The sequence below is a fragment of the Carcharhinus amblyrhynchos genome, chromosome 7 (genome assembly GCF_965287045.1).
Source record: "Carcharhinus amblyrhynchos chromosome 7, sCarAmb.v2.hapA, whole genome shotgun sequence".
NCBI lineage: Eukaryota > Metazoa > Chordata > Chondrichthyes > Carcharhiniformes > Carcharhinidae > Carcharhinus > Carcharhinus amblyrhynchos.
This window is the reverse complement of record NC_137330.1, coordinates 26,400,103-26,423,678: the sequence shown is the minus strand read 5'-3', so window position 1 is coordinate 26,423,678 and position 23,576 is coordinate 26,400,103. Positions and strand designations below refer to the sequence as shown.

The window sequence follows — 23,576 nt, the reverse complement described above, 5'->3', positions numbered from 1 at the left end:
AATGACAGACTGATCACCCCTTTTCTCAGTGTTATAACCTACGAAAATTTAATGATTTTAAACCAAAGCCCCAACTGCCATAATAAAGAAGGTTAGTAAAGCCTAGGGGGGGAATCCTAGAGATATAGAGTACAAAAGCTAGGAGATCTTGACAAGCGTCTATAAAACGTTACTTTAGCCCCAGCTGGAGTAAAGAATCCAATTCTAACCTTCACACTTCAGAACAGATACAAAGGCTTTGAAGATGATACAGGGAAGTTTTCTAGAATGATTCTCAGGATGAGGGATTAAAAGTTATGTGGATAGATTGGGCTATTCTCCTGACAGCAATAAAAGCAAAGGGGAGATTTGATAAGAGGAGTTCAAAGCGCAGTAAGTAAAGAGAAAGTATTTCCAAATGACTTATGTGCCCAGAAGCAGAGATTGCAGATTTGAGGTTACTGGCAAAAAGACCAGAGGTTACATGAGGATTTTTCTTTTCCCACAAATGCATTGCCTGGTACAGTGATGAACATTCAAGAGTAGCCTACAAAAGGGATTGATTAAGTCCTTGATGGAGGGAAAAAGGGATATGGGGTGGCACAGTGGCTAGCACTGCTGCCTCACAGCACCAGGGACCCAGGCTTGGGATCACTGTTTGCACGTTTCCCCCCTGTATCTGCATGGGTTTCCTCCAGGTGCTCCGGTTTCCTCCCACAGTCCAAAGATGTGCATGTTAGGTTGATTGGCTATGCTAAATTGACCCTAGTGTCAGAAGGATTGGCAGGGTAAATATGTGGGGTTACGGGAATAGGGCCTGGGTGGAATTGTTTTTGGTGCAGACTCGACGGGCTGAATTGCCTCCTTCTGCACTATAGGAATTCTCTGAAAGAGCAGTGGAATCAGCTGCATTTCTCTTGGAAAAAGTGGGTGCTGGCAAGATATGTTGAATACCCTTTTTTCTCTTCTGTACTATTCTCCATATTAAGTAGCAGCATCTGTGCATCAAAATGCTGAGAAGGTCATACAAATCAAGGAGTGGCTGATGTCATTATAACTATACGCAGGCTTCATGTTTTAATAATTATCCAAGAGTATTTGGAGTTTTCCAAATACCTCAGTTCCTCTGCTGTCGACGTAATACTGCAAGAGCCATTCATTAACTCTAAAGTAAAGATGGGTGGTGTAGTATACAAACAGCATCACTTTATTCACAAACAGCATATTTCAAAGTTTAGCTGGAAGTTAATTGGGAATGTGCCCTGACTCCTGCTCAGATGCCCACGCTAGTGCCAAATGTCAGTGAAACGGTTAGCATTACACAGCAGCATAATTCTAAAGACAGACTAAAAATACAAGATACTGGACAAATGCAGCAGGTCTAGCAGCATCTAGAGAAACAGGATTAACGCTTTGGCGTCTAAATGACCTTTCTACAGAACTGAACAACTATATAGTTGGAAAGACACAGCAAGAAGTCTCAGAACATCAGGTTAAAGTCCAACAGGTTTATTTGGTAGCATGAGCTTTCGGAATGCTGCTCCTTCATCAGGTGACTTCTTACTGTAGCCCCCCCCCCCCCAACAGTCCAACGCTGGCAAAGGGGTAGAGGAGGTGCGGCAGAATAGAAAACTAGGGATAGGCTGAGACAAGGAAGATGCTGACAAAGGGAATGTTAGTGGTGTCACGAACAAACAACAGTGTTGATAGTGGCAAAAAGTGACTTAGCATGATGTGTTAATGGGAGCAACTAAACAGTATGAGTGGGGTGGCCATGTGACCCAAAACATTAAGTTTGTTTCTCTCTACAAATGCTGCCCGACCTGAGTTCATGCAGTATTTTCTGTTATTATTTAAGATTTCCAACATGTGCAGCATTTTGCTTTTATTTAAAGACAAACTGATCACCCCTTTTCTCAATATCATAACCGATAATAATTTAATGATTTTAAACCAAAGCCCCAACTGCCATTGTCAGGTCAAAGAAAAAGGTCTCTTTGCTCTATGTCAAAGAGTAGAGAAGTTAGCAGTGTGGTCCTAGGTCAGTATCTACCCTCAGAAAAAATATGAAAAAATATTATCGGTCATCACAACATTGCTTTAGCTATCATGTTTCCTACATTTTGTCACATGAAGTATTTTCAAACGTAATTATCGGCTGTAAAGTCAGTGGTTGTTTAAGATGTTAAATAAAAGCAATTTTTTTCCATTTAGTAATTTTTTAAAAAGTAATATCTATCTTCCGATCTACATGCCTCTTGGAGGGATAAAATCATGAATCAAGGCAGTTAATTCCTGCTTAGTTTGTAATGTAACAATACAGAACTATAGATCTGTAGATCTACAGGTCTATAGGTCTATAGATCAAGAAAAACAGTCCAGATAAGAAAATACAAATTTGATCCTTATTGAATAAATAATGGGTTTATTTCTCACAAAGGCAATGGTAATCTCAGAAGCACATTTATTACAGTACGACTTTCTGGGATTAGAAAACTGATTGCATTGGAAGGAATCATCTTCTCAGTTATATTTAGTAATTTAAGTGAATGAGTTAAATTATGTCAGCATAAAATTAGCATGTAATCCATACAACATCAGCAAATCATAAATCACCACACCCACAACTTATGAAATTACTTTCAAATTATATTATGACTGCCACTGTCTGTGGGGCAATCTTGTTTCAAAACGTCATGGGATGCAGAAATTAGTGTGGGCATTGTAGGCTTCTTGTGAAGGCCAGTTGGATGATACGGTTAAGTTGATTTGACTTGATGCATCAACCAAATGCTTTTGTCATTAACTACTGCCCCAGTCTTTTATCATGAACACATATACGCAACACCCTCTATACTGACTTCCCTGTGCACATGCATCAGGGCACTCCCAGAAGCAGTACAATCTTGTTAGTCAGCACAGATGGCATTGTTTTGCCTCCCTCTCTCTCTTGTACAAGTGTTAGGCACATAGGAACTTCTGCAGAATGTAAACCTGAAACTGAATGTAGCAGGCAGAAGCAGGGTCTGACCAAGTCGCAAAGGTGAAATCCAATGCACTTGGCTGAACCATTTATTCAGCTCACCACTAGTGAAGTAATGTGAGATTTTTGTGCTGTAACTGACACGAGGAGTACTTTCAGTAACTACTTGTAAAAGAACATGTCAATCATTTTCCATTTAAATAAATCTCTTTAATTTTTAATAAATGTCATGAGGTAATTTATGTTGTAGTCAACATATGTTGCCATGATAAAGGTTATGAGGTGGAGATGCCAGTGTTGGACTGGGATGGCTGCAGTAAAAAGCCTCACAACACCAGGTTAAAATCTAACAAGCTTATTTGGAATCACGAGCTTCCAGAGCACTGCTCCTTCATCAGGTGAGACTTTTTTTAAAAAAATGAAGGCTCTAATCTTACATTCGTTGGCAGGATTTAAGTTACTCGTTCACTTACCCATGATTAGAATGTTCAGGCACATATTGAAGTTGGTGGATAGAAATGAACGCTATTCCAAAATCTACTGATTGGTTACTGACGCTTTGTGGTTACAAATCCTTTTTAAGGTTCACCTTTAATTTTCACCTTAGACTCATTGACAACAGAACAAAAAGAGGGCACAGCTGTGTTTTAAAATCAAAGTCTGAAATGAATCAAAAAGCTCAGAAAAGTTTAGTCAACTGCATGTGGAATGTATTACATTGATTAAAGCATATTAAGGTCCCCTAATATCTGAACATCTACACCTCTAGAAATATTCATAATCTGTTCTATACAGTCTCAGAATCGCTGTTGCCATCTTTAAAGAGGTTTTGAGAGAATTCATGCTAGTTTGTTACATTTTTGACCCAGCTTCATTATTACACAAAAATATAAACACAAGGAAACAATTATTGCTACAATAGATATCTCTATGATTAAAGTGTTACTTTGTGTCAAGTTTGACTTCTCTAGAATTATTATGCAGAATAATTACCATCTAAAAGATTATCCTAGAGCAAAAGCATTATTTATAACAATTCTGTATTACATTGTAGTGAGTTGATTGTAGATTTAAAGCATCACAATTACCAGTCGTAGAACCATAAACAAGCTGCAAGGAAGAAGAAAAGTATTTTAGAGATTTAACTGCACATGAAAGTAAGACAGCATGGTAATAAGGGCAACAAATGTAAACTACATTCCAGTTTCCAAAAGTTTCTGCCACTCTGTGCCTCAGCCCAGGGTGGGAGATGGGTTACACCATATCAGAACCAAGAGTGGGGAGGAAGGGCAATCGCAGCATTGTGGGGTAGCTCAGGGAGAAGGGGTCCTGGAACTCCAATGTTCTGTGGGGTGGGGAGGGAAAACAGCACCACAACTCAAGACCACCCATAAAATGGGGTGCCTCCTACTCCCGGTTCCTGTCCACCTGAGATGGAAAAAAGCATAAATGTCATTTCCCTCCTTTCCTTGCACCCTCTCTCACCAGTCTAAAAGCCTTCTGAGTAGTCATAGAGTGGCCATTTAAGGCCCAATAGGCGAATGGGTGGGTTTCCATCTGAGCCACAGCCTGTCCAAGTGTGAAAGTGAAAGTTGGGGAGAGGAGAGGAGGGGAAGAGATTGGAAATCCCACCCATTCAATTTTGCACTAACCCACCTCAGAACCCACCTTGGGGAGAATGTAAAATTCTGCCCCTGAAGTTACTTTTATGTTTTACATGTACTTCTCATTGACAGAAAACGAGAAAGTTTAGCAAACAAACTCTTAGTCATGATACGTTAAAGCTCCAGTTAATTTGTTGAACATTAAAAATCAAAGCCTGAAATAAGGTTAGCAGTATTACCTGATCCCACCAATGATACCGGCAGGTATTAACTTTCCAGATCTTTTATAGCGCACTCCCATCACTGTGGCCAAAATTCCTGCAGTTACTGTTATTGAAGTGAAAAGACTATTTAGGTAAACAGAAGCAGCAGGCATTTGTCATTTACAAGTTCTATCCACAAATGCAATAATTATTATTCAGATTATTAGAAATCTTCCTGTCATTAGGGACATCACCGCAGAGACACCAATACTTTGGAAACACCACTTGTCAGAAATGCTGTTAGCATGTTGAGTTCAGAGTTGGAATATCCTTTGGCTAATTCCACAAATTCTGTCTAGCAGCAGTTTTATAGCAATACTATATAATCTCTCCTCCCAGCTGAATTGTTTTGTTCGTGTATTTGCTTTCTTTTTGATGACTTCACAACATTTTTATGCACTTCCATTTCATAGCTCATAACACAAGTGCAATGATGATTCTCCTTAAAGAGTCAACAAAAACACAGCATAAATGACAACAATTGTACAGTAAAGAATGAGGTCAATTAGCCTCGCTGGCCTATTTGAGCATTTATGCACCAAATTCCTTCTCCCATTTTATTTCATCCAATGGCAAATCCTTCTATTCCCTTCCTTCATCTGCTTTTCATACTTTCCCTTTAAAGCATCTATGTAATTTGCATCAGTTACTCCTTGCACATTCTAACCACTCTATTCTGTGAAGCAGTATTTCCTGAAATTATTATTTGATTTATTGATGACATTCCTCATAATATTTTGTGCCCAAGTTGAAACATTTTGTTTATGTTAACCCCATCATTGCTTTTTGGTGTCTCAAGGAGAGTGAAGAACAGAGTAGCTGAATAGTTCCATTTTCTTTCTAATACAAGTCCAATCGAATCTTTATTGCAAACTCTGAACAACAGTGGCCCCAGCACCAATCCATCTGGAACATCACTTCTCACCTTTTGCTATACTCTTCAAGGTATCCATTTGATCCCAGCTGTGTATGCATATCATATGCCTTCTTCTTCTTCTTGCCCAGGACCTCAACATCCCGACTCATCCAGGCTTCCCGACTTCCACTAGCCTTTCCCTTCACTCTAACAGGAATGTGTTTACCCTGAACCTTAGTTAAAACAGTTTGAAAGCCTCCCAAAACCTGACCTCCTCTTGGGAAATAAGGACAGGCAGGTGACAGAAGCATTAGTGAGGGATCACTTTGGGACCAGTGACCATAATTCCAGTTGTTTTAAAAATAACTTTGGAGAGGTCTGGCCCAAAGGTTAAAATTCTAAATAGGGGCAAGGTCAATTTTGATGCTATCAGGCAGGAGCTTTCAACAGTTAATTAGAGGAGTCTGTGGGTAGGCAAAGGGGCATCAAATAGTAGGCATGGTTAGTAAGTTTGCAAATGACACCAAGATTGTGGCAGAGTGGACAGTGAAGAAGGTTATCTCGGATTGCAACGGGATCCCAGTGGGCTGACAATTGGCAGATAGAGTTTAATTTAGATAAATGCAAGGTGATCCATAGATCAAACCTGAGCAAGATTTACTCAGTTAATGATAGGGTGTTGGGGAGAGTTACAGAACAAGAAGATTGAGGGGTACAGATTCATAGCTCCTTAAAAGTAGAGTCACAGGTGGACAGAATGGTAAGAAGGCATTTGGCATGCTTGGCTTCATTGGTCAGGATACTGAATACAGAAGTTGGGACATATTGTTGAAGTTGTACACAACATTGGTAAGGCCACACTTGGAATACTGTATACAGTTCTGGTCACCTTATTATAGAAAGGATGTTATTAAACTAGAGAGAGCGCAGAAAAGATTTATTAAGATGCTACCGGGACTTGATGGTTTGAGTTGAGGAGAGCCTGGGTAGACTGGGACATTTTTCTCGAGAACGTAGGAGGCTTAGGGGTGATATTTTAGAGATCTATAAAATAACGAGGGGCATACATCAGCTGGATAGTCAATATCTTTTCCCAAAGGTAGGGTAGTTGAAAACTAGAGGGCATAGGTTTAAGAGAGGGGAGAGATACGAAAGGGTCCAGAGGGGCAAATGTTTCACACAAAAGGTGATGGCTGTCTGGAACAAGCTGTCAGAGGTAGTAGTGGAGGCGGGTACAATTTTGTATTTTAAAAAGCATTTGAACAGTTACATGGGTAAGATAGATAGAGGGACATGGGCCAAACATGGACAATTTGGACAAGCTTAGGGGGTTAAAAAAGGGAACAGCACAGACAAGTTGGGCCGAAGGGCCTGTTTCCATGCTCTTAACCTCTATGACTCTGAATAGGTTGTCTTAACACTGATTTACTTTTGAAGCTGTTTTCTGGTTTGTTGCCAGTTGCACACAAGCTTTAAGGCAATATCAAGCACATTTCATCATCCACAGGAACACACCAATAAACAGTAGCTAAGCAAGACCAAGCCCTTGCCTCACAGCTGTGATAACTCAAGTTCTGCATCGCTCTGTGATTTGTTTTGGTTAAGATATCATTCACTTTTTTTAGTTCATTCATGGGACATGGGCATTGCTGGCTGGCCAGCATTCAATGCCCATCCCTAGTCATCCTTGAACTTGGCTTGACTAGACCATTTCAGAGGGCAGCTGAGTGTCAACTACACTGCTGTGGATTTGGAGTCATATGTAGACCAGACCAGGTAAGGACAACAGATTTCATTCTCTGAAGGGCAGAAGTAAACCAGATGAGTTTTTCTGACAATTGACAATAGTTTCATAATTATCAGTTGTTTTTAAATTCCAGATTTGTTTTAAAATTGGATTTCAAATTCCACCATTTGACATGTAGCATTCGAACCCAGGTCTCCAAAACATTAGCTGAGTTTCTGGGTTAATAGTCCAGTAATAATACTACTAGGTCACTGCTTCCCCCCAATTGAATATCTTCTGGACAAAACAACAGCAAAACTATTTCTCTTTTTAAAAAATGCACACAAACTTTTAAAATTGATGGTTGCTAGAAAAGTAGTTCTGAAAGATTTGCTGAATAACATTTTAATTTGACTATTAGTTAAAATATTTTATACTTTAGGAAGCTGGAGAAGTGTTGCTGTGGAGTAGGTGGCGAGTACATACAGGGAGTCTCTGGACTTCCAACTTCTGGATCTGTTTTTAATGCTATCCAAGACTGATGATAATGAAAGGATCGCCCGAATGTGAGCTGTGAGCACTAAATGAGTTTTGCCAGCCTCAATCTAGTTCCTATCTGGATAAAAGTGTAAGTTAGCAAGCATGGCAGTGGGGCCCTACAGCCCCTTGAGCCTGCCCTGACATTCAACTCATCTGCCTCAACTCTACTTTTCTGCCCTACTCCCATAACTCTTGACCTCCTTGGAGCCAAAAAACAACTCCTCTTGATGCGACCCTAATCATAAAGTTTATTGAGTAAAGCTGTCTTGTGCCATCATGAGAAACTGCAATGATTGCACAGACACAGTAAAGAGTAACAATCTGAAGCTAGGGTTGAGAAGCTGTTGATGAACTGCATTAAACTGGACAAACAGAACCACTATTTTTCTAAACCAGAAACAAAATTATAAAACATTATAATTCAATTTTCAATTGAGTTCATTGATTGAGATAAATGGAATAATTAACAAATCAAGACAAATGGTTTTACTTGAAGTCGTCGCAAGTGTTGATGGCTGTTAATTACTTCCTGGGGATGCTAAACTTCGAGGGGTCAAAGTTATGCCAGGTATATAAATATTAAATGACGCAGAGGCAATGGTCAATATTAGCTATGACTGTGCTTTATTTGTGATAAACCACCAGTTGTAATGGGCATGACAGGTACACAACAAAGCTTAAACTTAAATTTAAATGTGACTTCCCTTAATTTCAAATATGCTTTAAGAGAGGCTGGAGAGTATTACACAGAGACATTATGGAAAGCGGAACAGTATTAATATCTCACTCACTAGGACTGCATCCTTAAATTTTTGCAAGAGACTATGAAACAATTAAAAATAGATGAAATCAGTTTGTTGGAATTGACAACAGTTTATATTTCAAGAAAAAAAAGCTTATTTTCTAGCACTGTTAGAAGATGCACTGCCCAATGTGGACTCTGTTGGAAAGACCTAAATTATCAGGGACAGAGCCCGTCTTGATCCCTGACTGGTGCCCAGAAAGATGATTTTAATTCATCTATCCATTAGGATTCTAATTCTGAATGTCATTTGCAGGATCCCTGCTCCTGTGCTCAATCTAATGTAGAAATGTTTGCGTGTGCAAGTTACATGAGGCCAGGATGTGGCTCAATCCTGATACAACCCCAAAATCAGGTCAACATAGCTCACATCTGCAAAGTGGCCGCTCAGACAAGGACTCTATGTAAGTGCTGGCCTTCAAAAGTCAGGAGGAAATAGAAACAGAACACCCCCAAAAATTAAGACGAAATAATCACTAATTCACTATATTTTGGATCAGCAATTACAGTCAACTCCTGTTGTTTGCAGGAGTTCTGTTCCTGCAAAAACTCAGAGCATGAAATCACGAATGATGAACTTGTGCATGTGCAGAAATGGCACATCTGCAATGCACATGTGCCATGTGGAAAAGGCAAGAGTTTAACCTTCCTTGTACTAATTCCCGAACACATCTAGCAAAGAGAAACTTGTTGGTACACTGTGTGTGTGTGTGTGTGTGTGTGTGTGTGTGTGTGTCTGAAGTTAAGCAACTCATGAAAGTTTACTTATTAGTATCACAAATAGGCTTACATTAACACTGCAATGAAGCAACTGTAAAAATATCTTCGCTGCCACACTCTGGTGCCTGTTCAGGTACACTGGTGGAGAATTCAGCATGGCTAATGCACCTAACCAGCACTTCTCACTTCTTTTGGATTGTGGGAGGAAACCGGAGCACCCACAGGAAACTCATGCAGACATCAGGAGAATGTGCCAACTCAGCAGACAGAGACCCAAGCCAGAAATAGCCAGCTGCCAGACACTGTGAGGCAGCAATGCTAAGTATCATGGGACTGGCTTAGGGGTTATTAAAAAGGGACAGCATGGACATGTTGGGCCGAAGGGCCCGTTTCTGCGCTCTTAACCTCTACGACTCAATGAATAGATTCCCTTAACAACGACTTACTTTTGAAGCTGTTTTCTGGTTTGTTGCCAGTTGCATATGAGCTTTAAGATAATATGATGCACTTTTTAACATCACCACAGAAACACATCAAGTAACAGTGGTTAAAGCAAGATCAAAACACTTGCATCACAACCATGGTAACTCAAGTTCTGCGTTGCACTATGATTTGTTTTGGTTAAGGTGTCATTCACATTTTTAAAAAAACTGCATTGATGGGACATGGGCATCACTGGCTGGTCAGCATTCATTGCCCATCTAGTTGTCCTTGAACCTGGCTTGGCTAGGCCATGTCAGAGGGCGTTTGAGTGTCAACCACGTTGGAGTCACATGTAGATTAATTGGGTAAGAACAACGTATTTCCTTCTCTAAAAGGCATTAGTGAACCAGATGGGATCTTCCGACAATTGGCAATGGTTTCACGGTCATCAGTCGATTCTTAATTCCAGGTATTTTTTATTGCATTTCAAATTCCACCATTTGCCATGGTGGCATTCGAACCCAGGTCCCCAGTTCATTAGCTGAGTTTCTGGATTAATAGTCCAGTGATAATGCCACTGGGCCATTGCTTCCCCCAACTGAATATCTTCTGGACAAAACAGCAGCAAAAGTATTTCTCTTTTTAAACAAAAATGCACACAAAACTCTAAAATTGGTGGTCGCTAGAAAAGTAGTTTTGAAAGATATGCTGAATGACATTTTATTTTGACTATTAGTTTAAATATTTGAATACTTTAGGAAGCTGGGAAAGAGTTGCTGTGGAGCAGATGGTGGGAACAGACAGGGAGACTTTGGACTTCCAACTTCTGGGTCTGCTTTTAATTCTGTCCAAGACTGCTGATATGAAAGGATCGCCTGAATGTGAGCTGTGAGCACTAAATGAGTTTTGCCAGCCTCAATCTAGTTCCTATCTGGATAAAAGTGTAAGTTAGCAAGCATGGCAGTGGGGCCCTACAGCCCCTTGGGCCTGCCCTGACATTCAACTCATCTGCCTCAACTCTACTTTTCTGCCCTACTCCCATTAATCTTGACCTCCTTGGAGCAAAACAGATCAACTACTCTTGATGCGACCCTAATCATAAAGTTCATCGAGTGAAGCTGTCTTACGCCATCAAGAGAAATTGAAATGATCGCACAGACACAGTAAAGAGTAACGATCTGAAGCTAGGGCTGAGCCTGTAGGTGATGAACTGCATTAACCTGGACAAACAGAATCACTATTTTTCGAAACCAGAACCAAAATTATAAAGTATTAAGTAATTCAATTTTCAGTTGGGTTCATTTATTGAGGTAAATGGGATAATTAACAAAAATCAAGACAAATGGTTTTACTTGAAGAAGTCTCAAGTGTTGATGGCTGTAAATTACTTCCTGGGGATGCTAAACTTAAAGGGGTCAAAGTTGTGCCAGGTATATAAAGATTAAAATGACGCAGAGGCAATGGTCAATACTAGCTATGACTTGTGCTTTATTTGTGGTAAATCATCAGTCGTAATAGGCATGGCAGGTACAAAACAAAGCTTAAACATCTGACTTCCTTTAATTTCAAATATTATGCTTTAAGAGAGGCTGGAGAGTAATGCGCAGTGACATTATGGAACAATACTAATATCTCACTCACGTCAAAGTGAGAGTTGTTGGTGCACTGTGTGTATGTGACTGAAGTTAAGCAATTAATTAAAGTTTATTTATTAATGTCCTAAGTAGACTTATGTTAACACTGCAATAAAGTTACTGTGAAAATACCCTTGTCACCACACTCCGCTGCCTGTTCAGGTACACTGACGGAGAACTCAGCATCGCCAAATCAACTAACCGGCACTGCTTTCGGACTGTGGGAGGAAACCGGAGCACCTGGAAGAAACTCACGCAGACACGGACAGAACATGCCTATTCCACACAGACAGAGACCAAAGCCGAGAATCGGACCTCGGTCCCTGGCATGGTGGCATGCTAACCATCATACCACCCTTATAATGATTCCTGCACTGACAAATGCTAACTTGTTGATGAGTAAACTTTCTGGTGCGTGAGCTATGATTGGAAACCGGTGGCTTTTTTTATACATAAGAAGAACAGAAAGCTCAGGAACTTACACAAAGAGATCTTCACATTTTGAGGATCATTGGAAACTTGATAAGCACCGTATCCTGCGAGAGATCCAAAAACCAGCCCAGATATCAAAGACATCACACTCCCTAGGAAAAGAGAAGTACAAGTTACTTGTTTTTCCCACCTCCTCAAAGCTTTTGGCTCCATGCATCCTCTTATTAGTCATTCAATAAACAACAAATGCGTTCCATAATACCTTACTGTTAGGTTAAATCAGAAGTACGACAAACTTGGCTTCTTTTTACCAAACTCAGATACCTTTTTGTCGAAGTTACACTGATTGGGAGGAGGATGGGGGAAGGTAGTCAGAATGAAGATTATGGTAAAGTTTACAAATTCAGTGGAATAAATTTGAAATTTGAAACCAAACATATCTGGATAGAATGCAGTCACTGAACATCCATTTGGCAAAGGAAGAAACCGGAGCCATTCTGTCTTTTACACAGGTTTGTTCACAAAACCCAGTCTATAAGACAACTTTCCTCTTTCAGACAGTCTTGCCCCTCCACAGGTTCTTATAATATTTTAGGTTGACCCACTTAAACAAGCTAATTGATAAATCAAAACAGCAGCACTTCAAAGAGATTACAGGCTCTTATGTATGCGTCCACAGAATATAGAACATTACAGTACAGTACAGGCCCTTCGGCCCTCAATGTTGTGCCGAGCTATGTCCAATCCCAAGATCAAGCTATCCCACTCTCTATAATTCTGGTGTGCTCCATGTGCCTGTCCAATAACTGCTTGAAAGTTCCTAAAGTGTCTGACTCCACTATCACTGCAGGCAGTCTATTCCACACCCCAAACACTCTCTGAATGAAGAATCTACCTCAGACAACCCTTCTATATCTCCCACCATGAATCTTATAGTTATGCCCCCTAGTAACAGCTACATCCACCCGAGGAAATAGTCTCTGCACGTCCACTATATCAATCCCTCTCATCATCTTATGAACCTCTATTAAGTTGCCTCTCATCCTCCTCCGCTCCAAAGAGAAAAGCCCCAGCTCCCTCAACTTTTCCTCATCAGACCTACCCTCCAAACCAGGCAGCATCCTGGTAAATCTCCTCTGCACTCTCTCCAATGCTTCCACATCCTTTTTATAATGAGGTGACCAGAACTTAACACAATATTCCAAATGTGGTCTCACCAACGTCCAGTATTGTTGCAGCATTACCCCATGGCTCTTAAACTCAAATCCCCTGTTAATGAACGCTAACACACTATAAGCCTTCGTCACGGCTCTATCCACTTGAGTGGCAACCTTCAGAGATCTGTGGATATGAACCCCAAGACCTCTCTGTTCCTCCACATTCTTTAGAACCCTGCCGTTGACCCTGTAATCTGCATTCAAGTTTGTCCTACCAAAATGAATCACCTCACACTTATCAAGGTTAAACTCCATCTGCCACTTGTGCCCAGCTCTGCATCCTATCAATGTCTCTTTGCAGCCTGCAAGAGCCCTCCACCTCATGCACTACTCCACCAATCTTGGTGTCATCAGCAAATTTACGAACCCACCTTCAGCCCCCTCCTCCAAGTCATTAATAAAATCATAAATAGCAGAGGACCCAGCACCGACCCCTGTGGTACACCGCTGGAAACTGGCCTCCAGTCTGAAAATTTTCCTTCCACCACCACCTGCTGTCTTCTACGATACAGCTGGTTACTTATCCAATCGGCCAAATTTCTTTCTATCCCACACATCCTGATCTTCTTCATGAGCCTACCATGGGGAAACTTATCAAATACCTTATTAAAATCCATGTATACAACATTAACTGCTCACCTTCGTCCACACACTTAGTTACCTCCTCAAAGAATGCAATCAAATTTGTGAGGCAGGACTTACTCCTCACGAAACCATGCTGACTATCCCAGATTAAACTGCATCTTTCCAAATGGTCAGAAATTCTCTCAGGACCCTTTCCATTAACTTACCAACCATCGAAGACAGACTAACTGGCCTATAATTATTAGGGTCATTCCCATTTCCTTTCTTGAAGGGAGGAAGAACATTTGCCACTTTTCAATCCTCTGGCACTATTCCCGTGGGCAGTGAGGACCTAAAGATCAAAGCTAAAGGCTCCGCAATCTCATCCCTTGCCTCCCAAAGTATCCTAGGATGTATCCCATCTGACCCAGGGGACTTATCCACCCCAAGGTTTTTCAAAATTGCTAATACATCTTCCCTCAGAACATCTACCTCCTCCATCCTATCAGCCTGTATCACGCACTCATCCTCAAAAACATGGCCCCTCTCCTTAGTGAACACAGAAGAAAAGTATTCATTCAACGCCTCACCTATCTCTTCTGACTCCATGCACAAGTTCACACCACGTTCTTTGACTGGCCCTAGCCTCACCTGATCATTCTTTTATTTCTCACATCAGAGTAAAAAGCCTTGGGGTTTTCTTTTATCCGACCTGCCAACATAAGAACATAAGAAATAGGAGTAGGCCATCTAGCCCTTCGAGCCTACCCCGCCATTCAATAAGATCATGGCTGATCTGAAGTGGACCAGTTCCACTTTCCCGCTTTCTCCCCATAACCTTTAATTCCCCTGTCTATCAGAAACCTATCTACCCGTGACTTAAATATATTCAGCGAGGCAGCCTCCACCACTTCAACAGGCAGAGAATTCCAAAGATTCAACACCCTTTGAGTGAAGAAATTCCTCCTCAACTCTGACCTAAACTGTCCCCCGCCCCTTATCTTGAGGCTGTGTCCTCTAGTCCTGCTATTCTTTCTAAGCAGGAAGAATCTCTCTATCTCTACCCTATCTATCCCCTTCATTATCTTATACGTCTCTATAAGATCCCCCCTCATCCTTCTAAACTCCAAGGAGTACAGACCCAGTCTATTTAGTCTCTCTTCACAGGCCAACCCCCTCATCTCCGGTATCAGCCTTGTGAACCTCCTCTGCACTCCCTCCAAGGCCAATATATCCTTCCACAAGTGCAGCGACCAAAACTGCACACCGCCAAGGCCTTTTCATGTCTCCTCCTAGCTCTCTTAAGCCCCTTCTTTAACTCATTCCTCGCTCCCTTGTAACACTCAAGCTACCCAACTGAACCTTGTTTTTTCATGTTTACATGCGCTTCATTTTTCCTCTTAACAAGAGGTTCAACCTCCTTTGTGAGCCATGGTTCCCTCACTCAGCCATTTCCTCCCTGCCTGTCAGGGACATACCTATCAAGGGCACGCAGTACTTGTTCCTTGAAAAAGCTCCACTTTTTGCTTGTGCCCATACCTGACAGTTTCTGTTCCCATCTTATTCTCCCTAATCGCAACATGATTACCCCTGCCCCAATTATAAACCTTGCCCTGTTGTGTGGCCCTATCCCTCTCCATTGCAATAATGAAGGACACCGAATTGTGGTCATTATGCCCAAGGTGCTCTCCCACAAACCTAACACTTGTCCCAGTTCATTACCCAGTATCAAGTCCAACGTGCCCACACCTCTTGTCGGCTTATCCACATAAGTATTTGGAAAGTTAAAGTCACTCATGGTAACTACCCTGTGACCTCCACACCTATCCATAATCTGCTTTCCCATTTCCTCCTCCACATCTCTATTACTATTTGAGGGCCTAAAGAAAACTCCTAACAACGTGACCGATCCTTTCCCATTTCTAACTTCAGCTCATATTAGCTCAGTAGGCAGAATGCCCTTGAAATGCCTTTCAGCAGCCGTTAAACTATCCTTGATTAGCAATGCTACTCCTCCTCCTCCCTACTCCCTACTCTTACTAAAACATCTATACCCCGGAATTGCCAACAACCATTCTTGTCCCTGTTTTAACCATGTCTCCGTAATGGCTACAACATCACAGTCCCAAGTACCAATCTGCTCCATTGAAGCAGATACACTTCAACCCACCATCCTGTCTGCCTGTACACTCCTATGACCTTCGTAACTTCCTCAGTACCTTGTGACCCTCAACACTGGCATTTGGACGACATCTCATTTTCCCATCCCCTTGACAAATTAGTTTAAACCACCCCCTGACCCCGAAGAGTAGATGCAAATTTCCCTCCCAGGATATTAGTGCCCCTTTGGTTCAGGTGCAAACAGTCCTGTTTGTGCAGGTCCCACCTTCCCCAGAACGTGCTCCAATTATCCAAGTAAATGAAACCCTCTCTCCTACACCATCCCTGCAGCCACATGTTAATCTGCACTCTCTCCCTGTTCAACTCACTAGCACATAGCACCAGCGACAAACCAGAGATGACAACATGCTTTGTCCTAGCTTTGATCTTCCAGCCTAACTCCCTAAATTCTTGTTTTAAATCCCCATCCCTTCTTCTACCTACATCATTGGTACCAATGTGCACTACGACCTGTGACTGATCCTCCTCCCCCTTAAGGATCTTAAAAACATGAGACATCACACACTCTTGCACCCGGGAGGCAACATACCATCCGTAAGTCTCTTTTGCTGCTGCAGAACCTCCTATCTGTCCCTCTAACCATCGTGTCCCCAATTACTGTTGCTCTCTTGCTCTCCTCCCTTCCCTTCTGAGGGACAGAGACGAACTCAGTGCTCGAAGTCCAGTCACTCTGGCTTACCACTGGTAGGTCATCCCCCTCAACAGTGTCCAACACAGAATACTTGTTGCTGAGCGGAACAACCATAGGGGATCTCCGCACAGGCTGCTTCCTCCCAGTCCCTCTCACTGTCACCCATCTATTTTCATTTCTCGGAGTCTCCAAATCCCTGAAGCTTTTATCTACGATCACCTCTGCCTCCCGAACGATCCAGAGTTCATCCAGCTCCAGCTCCCTAACGCGGTTTTTAAGGAGCTGGAGATGGGTGCACTTCCCACAGGTGAAATCAGCAGGGACACTAATGGCACCCCTCACCTCAAACATCCTGCAGGAGGAACATTGCACTGCTTTCACCGCCATTCCCTCTAGATAAAAAGAAAGATCTTGCCTGATATTTCCTCACCCCCTTCGAGGAATAAGTGAAAAAAAGAAAGAAGAAAGCTTACTGCTGTCACTCCAAGCCTTCTTTTAGGTTAGAGGAGGGGGGAGGGGGGAGACCCTAGAAGTCTAGAGTCTCAAGTTTGCTCCCCGTTCAAATTTATTGGGGGAAAAAACTTTCCCAGGTGTCACTGGGGCCTACAGGTTTTACACTCCCAGTTTAGAAAAAACCTCCAAAAAAAGTAAAGCAAAAATCCCTCTTACGTTTAAGCTCTCTGCATTGAATCTCCACTCCAACTGTTCCCCTGGAGCTTTCCCCAATTAACATTATCTACTCTTAATTACAGCTAGAGCAATCATTCAGTTGTCACAGCACTTGCAGCATTAAGATTGTATATTGGTTCATCAGAATCTTCCATCTCTGACAACATGGGTAAGAATCCAACTTAGCAAAGAAAATATAACTCTTTTCTCCTAGTTATAACATTTCCTGAGTAAAATTTAGTTTGATAAAGTTTCACCTTTTTTTTTGGTGGCAATTAGAGCATCAAATAAAGGTTTCCATAATGCAACAGCAAATAGCAGTGGCCAAACAAATCTCAGAGCTCCTAATCAAAGCTGACAAAGGGCAACAGGGAAATTAACACCAATGTTTTTATAAGGAAGAATAAGGGGGTGATAATAACGAAATCCAGAGCACTACTTCAAACCAAGTTACAACAGTAGGACAAGATATGGTAAAATCAATCCAGCAAAGGGTATGTTAGGAATATGGAAGGAAATTCTACACAAAGACTCAAAGTAATGAAGGCATTTGAGGTAAAAAAAAAATCTTCCAAAGGTAGGCGCTCAACACTCAAGATCCTACAGGTAATTTATTCTAGATGGATGAGTTAGAATGCAATGGTCTCACTTATCTGCACTCGTCTTACAAAATATCAAACAACAAGAATCAATAACAACAGCTATAAAAGTATGTTACCTTTCCGGGCATATCCTAGGATGCCACCCACAGTCACGATAGCAGCGTAGGAATAGCTGATCCAATCGAACGGCATTCTTCAATTCTAACAGGGGCGGAAGGAGGGGTAAAGAAAGAAAAGTCTGATCATTGATACCAGTTTTTACTTCCAAAAAAGGAACACAAACAAAAGATTAGATGCAGCAGATTCAACAGAGTTCTGTTTTTACTGCATTTTATATTTGGGCCCACCCCAAGAGGGCAGCTGGGTGGCCGGTTCCCAGGCCTCCGTCAATGTCACTTGGTTAGTCACTGGAGATGCACAAACATGACCTGGGTAAAATTCCCTTTTTTCCTCTGTGGCAAAGTATCAAGAATGCTTAATACCTCCTCATTGGTAGCCCAAGGACATACAGTGTCAGGAATAAAACAAGACACCGAAGCGCCATCATCCTGTCAGATGTATTACTTGTACTGCTTCCACTAGCAGGGTATAACTTTCAGACTGTACAGATAATGTACAGTTACATAGCAGCTAACCATAGCTCAGACCACATCTTGTTTCATGGTACTAAGTTCCGAAAATCTGGTTGGATATATTTTCTGGAGGTTAACTACAAGACTTCCTGCTTCCAACAGTCTCACCCGAACAACAATTTTTCTCACCTCCAACGTTTTTCTAACTCAGAAGAAAGTGCTCAGTGAAAACAAAAATTATAGTTTTTCTCCTGGGGACCCCACTGTGATGTTTGGGAGATTAACCTTTATTTCTCAGAAACTCCAGGACAATTCAATCAGGCCAGAAACTTTAAAATAGCACTCAAAAACATTCTGTCAGGATCACTCCCAAATAATATCGTGCTCAAAAGCCGCTCTCATGAATGCTGCAATGTGCTGCACCAAGGAAGTATGATATGGAGCTAAATCAGCAATTCTGTACAAGATCAGTTCCTGATTTCAGACATGCCACTGTGATCAGTGTTTCTAGGAGAAAAGCATTTCCCACAGGAAGATGAAGGTACAGATCTCCTTTATTAAGGCCTGCTGCACAAGTATTAAGAAAAGGCACCTAAACAAGGGGTAGAAAGTATGTTCCATAAATAAATGAGCAGCTTGCTCGTTTTCCAAGGTAGAAAAACACCTAGCCAAATTCTATCGAAATAGGAAGACCACGAAGGCAGTCAACTTATGTTCAAGGGTAAGTTGTGACAGTTTTTGCTGCAGCAAACAGATCTGAAATGCCAAAGGATAGATTTAAACACGATAGTTTCTGTCAACTAAGAAAACCCACTTATTCGAGATAGGACAACGTTTGCTTTGTTATTTCAGACAAAGATAGGCACCTTGGATTCAGCTCTGAACTCTTGACAGCTTGGTCGTGACAATTGTTTTAGATGTTCACCCAGTTTAACAACGTGTACCTGATCCTACATCAACTGCTTGCGCAGCCTGCCTTGGAAGAGATTCAATAAACACATGAATGAAAAACACAAATATTCTGCTCAGATTACATGACTATTGTCATTACACCTCTTGGTCGGAATATTGCATCAATATGCATGGAGCAGCATGGGTCAATTTCCACAAAACTAAAATGTCCAGAGTATTTGCAAAAGCAAATGATGCCACTGTATCAAGTGTTTTGCCGCAGTCCAAGATTGTAGACCTTTCAATTGGATAATCCTGCTTACTCGTGGCATTCTATGTTTTTCCCTTTATTGGACAGCAAGATAAAAGGGAAGGAGCTGCACAGAATCCAAATTCTGTCTGCATCCCCCAACTGTGCAAGCTATGAAGATATGCCTAGAAGGACATCAGGAAATCTGCTCATTTACCATCCCACCCCACCCACTCATTCTCTGGCAGATTAAAATGAGACTGGTTCATTTGGTTTTCTTTCATCTCACTGACACAGGCTACAATTAAAGCCCTGTGGGTCTCAGAAATATCAAAGTAGTCTTGAAAAAAATGATCAAGAAGTGGTCCATCAAAAACCTATCCCAGTCAGGACACAATCATGTTATCACATGTTCCAGTGCATTCTCGCAACTGCAGTTGCAGAATCTTGATGGAAAGGCAAATTTAGGGATAAAGAATTTGGAAAAGTCCTTTGCGAATCGCCATGGCCATGAAACAAATTCCAATGAGTTCCCATTGATCATGAGTTTGACTGCCAAAAACCCACCTAGCTTTTGTGATACAGCCACAGTGAAGAACTCAAATGGCTCATTTTTCATAGAATCACAGAATCCCTACAATGCAAGAGAACCCATTCGGCCCATCGAGACTGCACCAACTCTCTGATAGAGTATCTCACCCAGGCCCTCTCCCTTGCTATATTCCTGTAACCCCATACATTGTTCATTCCTAAGCCATCTAGTTACACATCTTTGGACACTAAGGGGCAATTTAGCATAGACAATCCTGCACATTTTTGGAGCGTGGGAGGAAACTGGAGCACCCAAACAAAATCCATGCAAACACGGGGAGAACATGCAAACTCCACACAGTCACCCAACCATTGTGAAGAGACAACAGAGGACCTACATCACAGCCTCAGATACTGGACTAGTTCAAACATTGTTACAGAGCAATCCCACAATACAATTTACAAGATACAATGGGCCTAGACCTGCTCTGCCTGAAGAACACACCGATCAGAAGTTAATTTATATTGTGGTTAGCAGATTAATTGGCGACAATTCATTTGTACAAAGCATCCACTAGAAGGCCCTGCGCGTGGTGGATAGATAATTTCAAACAGGTTTCTCAGACTGGTTGCTAAAACATAGCATTTCCACAACAGTAAAAAGGCGACGAAGGGACTAACCCCAAAAGCTTGTGAGTTTACTATCAAATAAAACGGTTGGACTTAAACCTGGTGTTGTCAGACTTTTTACTGTGTTTACCCCAGTCCAACGCCGGCATATCCACATCATTTCCGCAACAACCAGCTACACGACAGAAACTTGAGGGGAGGGGAAAGATCATTAGGCAGGGGAGGCATACTTTCCAAAGACAGGACAGCAATGCTGCAGGAAAGAAGGCTGAACTGAGCAGATTGGAAAGCAAGCTCTGGAGTTAACATCCCTCCTGCTAGCAACTGGGCTCCATTCACAAAATGCCGCGGGAGCAGCCCTGCGAATGCGCCGCCTGCTAAAACTGGGATTAAAAATAACACACGCAGCCTCATCCTCAGAAGAGGCCTGGACGACATCGTTCAACTTAAAACAATATCCAGAGCCTGTCAAGGTCACCCCACAGTGTTACAGCCCGGTGTGACAATGCGAGTGGGCCAGCACACAGCCCAGACATTTCTCTCACAAGTGTTTATGTCAAACAGCAGAACGGGTTGAAAGTTGCAAATCTCCCGCAGCCACTGCGGAAAGCAGACCTTTCCCTGGCTCAGCCTCTCCCTGCTCCTGCTCTGAGATTGCCGCCTGTAGCCCGCTCTGTCTCTCACACACGCGCCGCTCCCACCGCTGCTGCTGCTGCTGCCCCCGCTCTCACACACACACACACCGCCGCTGCTGCTGCTGCCCCTGTCCCCGCTCTCACACACACACCGCCGCTGCTGCTGCTGCCCCTGTCCCCGCTCTCACACACACACCGCCGCTGCTGCTGCTGCCCCTGTCCCCGCTCTCACACACACACCGCCGCTGCTGCTGCTGCCCCTGTCCCCGCTCTCACACACACACACACACACACACACCGCTGCTGCTGCCCCTGTCCCCGCTCTCACACACACACACACACACACACCGCTGCTGCTGCCCCTGTCCCCGCTCTCACACACACACCGCCGCTGCTGCTGCTGCCCCTGTCCCCGCTCTCACACACACACACGCGCCGCTCCCACCGCTGCTGCTGCCCCTGTCCCCGCTCTCACACACACACACACACACCGCCGCCGCCGCTGCTGCTGCTGCCCCTGTCCCCGCTCTCACACACACCGCCGCCGCTGCTGCTGCTTTATTCCGTCTTTCTCTTCAATTTACACCAACATTTCCAAATTTCACCACAGCTTTGACGCCATATTGGCAACAAATTAATTATTTCGCGAGAGATTTTTTTTTTGCACCTTGTGTTAATTTATTTCGTTTGTGCTTCCGCCGAGCGTATCTCTTTGCTAATCTTTTTTTTTCGCTCTCGTGCCAAATTTAATTTGTGTTTTAAATTTTCGTTCCGCCTTTAACTCTTGTCGCTACCGTCAGCCACCAGAGGGCAGGAGGTGGGTCAGGGTAGGGAGAAGACAGGCAGAGAGATAGCATGAGAGAGAGAGAGAGAGAGAGAAGAAATAGAGATACTGTGAGAGGCAGCATGAGAGTGAAAGCAGAGAGACATTGAGAGAGAGGTGTAGAGACAGTGTAGGAGACAGCATGAGAGAGAGAAGAAATAGAGATACTGTGAGAGACAGCATGAGAGTGAAAGCAGAGACACTGAGAGAGAGGTGTAGAGACAGTGTATGAGACAGCATGAGAGGGAAATAGAGACGCAAAGACAGCGTGAGAGTGAAAGCAGACAAACATTTAGAGAGAGAGATGTAGAGACAGCGTAAGAGACAGCATGAGAGAGAGAGAAGAAACCGAGACACTGTGAGACAGCTTGAGAGAGGGAGAGAGAGAAGGCATGGAGACACAGAGACAGCATGTGACTGAAAACAGACATTGAGAGAGATGTAGAGACAGTGTAAGAGACAGCATGAGAGAGAGCGCGAAGGCATAGAAACAGTGAATGGGATTTTACGGTCTCGCTTATTCCGAATCCATAAAATCCTACCTGAGCTCGATGGACCTTTTCATGTTCCACCCTTCGCCCACTCCAATTCCCATGGTGGGCTCGGTGGTATGATTCCAGCCAGTGTGAGAGAGTAAGCGAAAGCTGGGCTTTTTGGCTAAGATCAAGGTCAAGATCATGTGCAATGTCTTTTCTTGTAACCCCATTATTTACTGTGCTAATCCCCGCCAACCTACACATCTTGGGATGTTAAGGGGCAATTTAACACGGCCACTCAACTGAACCTGCAATTCTTTGGACTCTGGGAGGAAACTGGAGCACCTGGACAAAACTCACACAGACACGGAGAATGTACAAACTCCACATAGACAGTCACCCAAAGTCAAAATTAAACCCAAGTCCCTAGTGTTGTGAGGCAGCAGTACTAACCACTGTACCACAGTGGCACCCCAATAATGTTGATCCCAATGGGATCAAACCCAGGACCTTTTGCATGTAAAGCAGACATGATAACCACGACACAATTGGATTTAACTCCAAGCGTGAGGTGATACATTTTAGGAGGACCAAAAAGGCAAGGGAATATACAATGATAGGTAGGAGGCTAGGAAGTACAGAGGAGCAGAGGGAGCTTGAGGTGCACGTCCAAAAATTGCTGAAGGCAGCAGGACAGGTAGCTAAGGTGGCTAAGAAGGCATATGTGATACTTGCCTTTATTAGCCAAGGCATAGATTGAGTAGGGAGGTTATGATGGAGCTGTATAATACCCTTGCTAGGTTGATACTCTGCAGTTTAGTTGCCACATTACAGGGAGATATGATTGCACGAGAAAGGGTGCAGATGAGGATCATCTGTTGCCTGGTGGGGTGGGGGGGAACGCATTTCAGTTGAGAAGACATGCTGGATAGGCTGGGGTTA

General features: G+C 42.7%; 1 protein-coding gene across 5 annotated transcripts; it reads right to left on the bottom strand.

Annotated features, from left to right (window-relative positions):
• Positions 1 to 1,165: 1,165 nt before the first annotated feature.
• On the bottom strand, positions 1,166 to 22,135 carry tmem14a (transmembrane protein 14A). 5 transcript variants are annotated; one of them, XM_080192037.1, is made up of 6 exons: positions 21,316 to 21,409; positions 19,265 to 19,370; positions 17,943 to 18,027; positions 12,013 to 12,114; positions 4,806 to 4,893; positions 1,166 to 4,072 (listed from the first exon to the last, which is right to left on the bottom strand). In XM_080192037.1, exons 3-6 carry the CDS (start codon positions 18,016 to 18,018, stop codon positions 4,033 to 4,035), a joined length of 306 nt encoding a protein of 101 aa, XP_080048163.1. In that variant the 5' UTR covers positions 18,019 to 18,027; positions 19,265 to 19,370; positions 21,316 to 21,409; the 3' UTR covers positions 1,166 to 4,032. The 5 variants fall into 5 exon arrangements, with proteins under 5 accessions (XP_080048163.1, XP_080048162.1, XP_080048165.1 ...); XM_080192036.1 differs by lacking the exons at positions 19,265 to 19,370; positions 21,316 to 21,409 and adding an exon at positions 22,003 to 22,135; XM_080192039.1 differs by lacking the exons at positions 19,265 to 19,370; positions 21,316 to 21,409 and adding an exon at positions 21,878 to 21,944.
• Between the last annotated feature and the right edge of the window lie 1,441 nt (positions 22,136 to 23,576).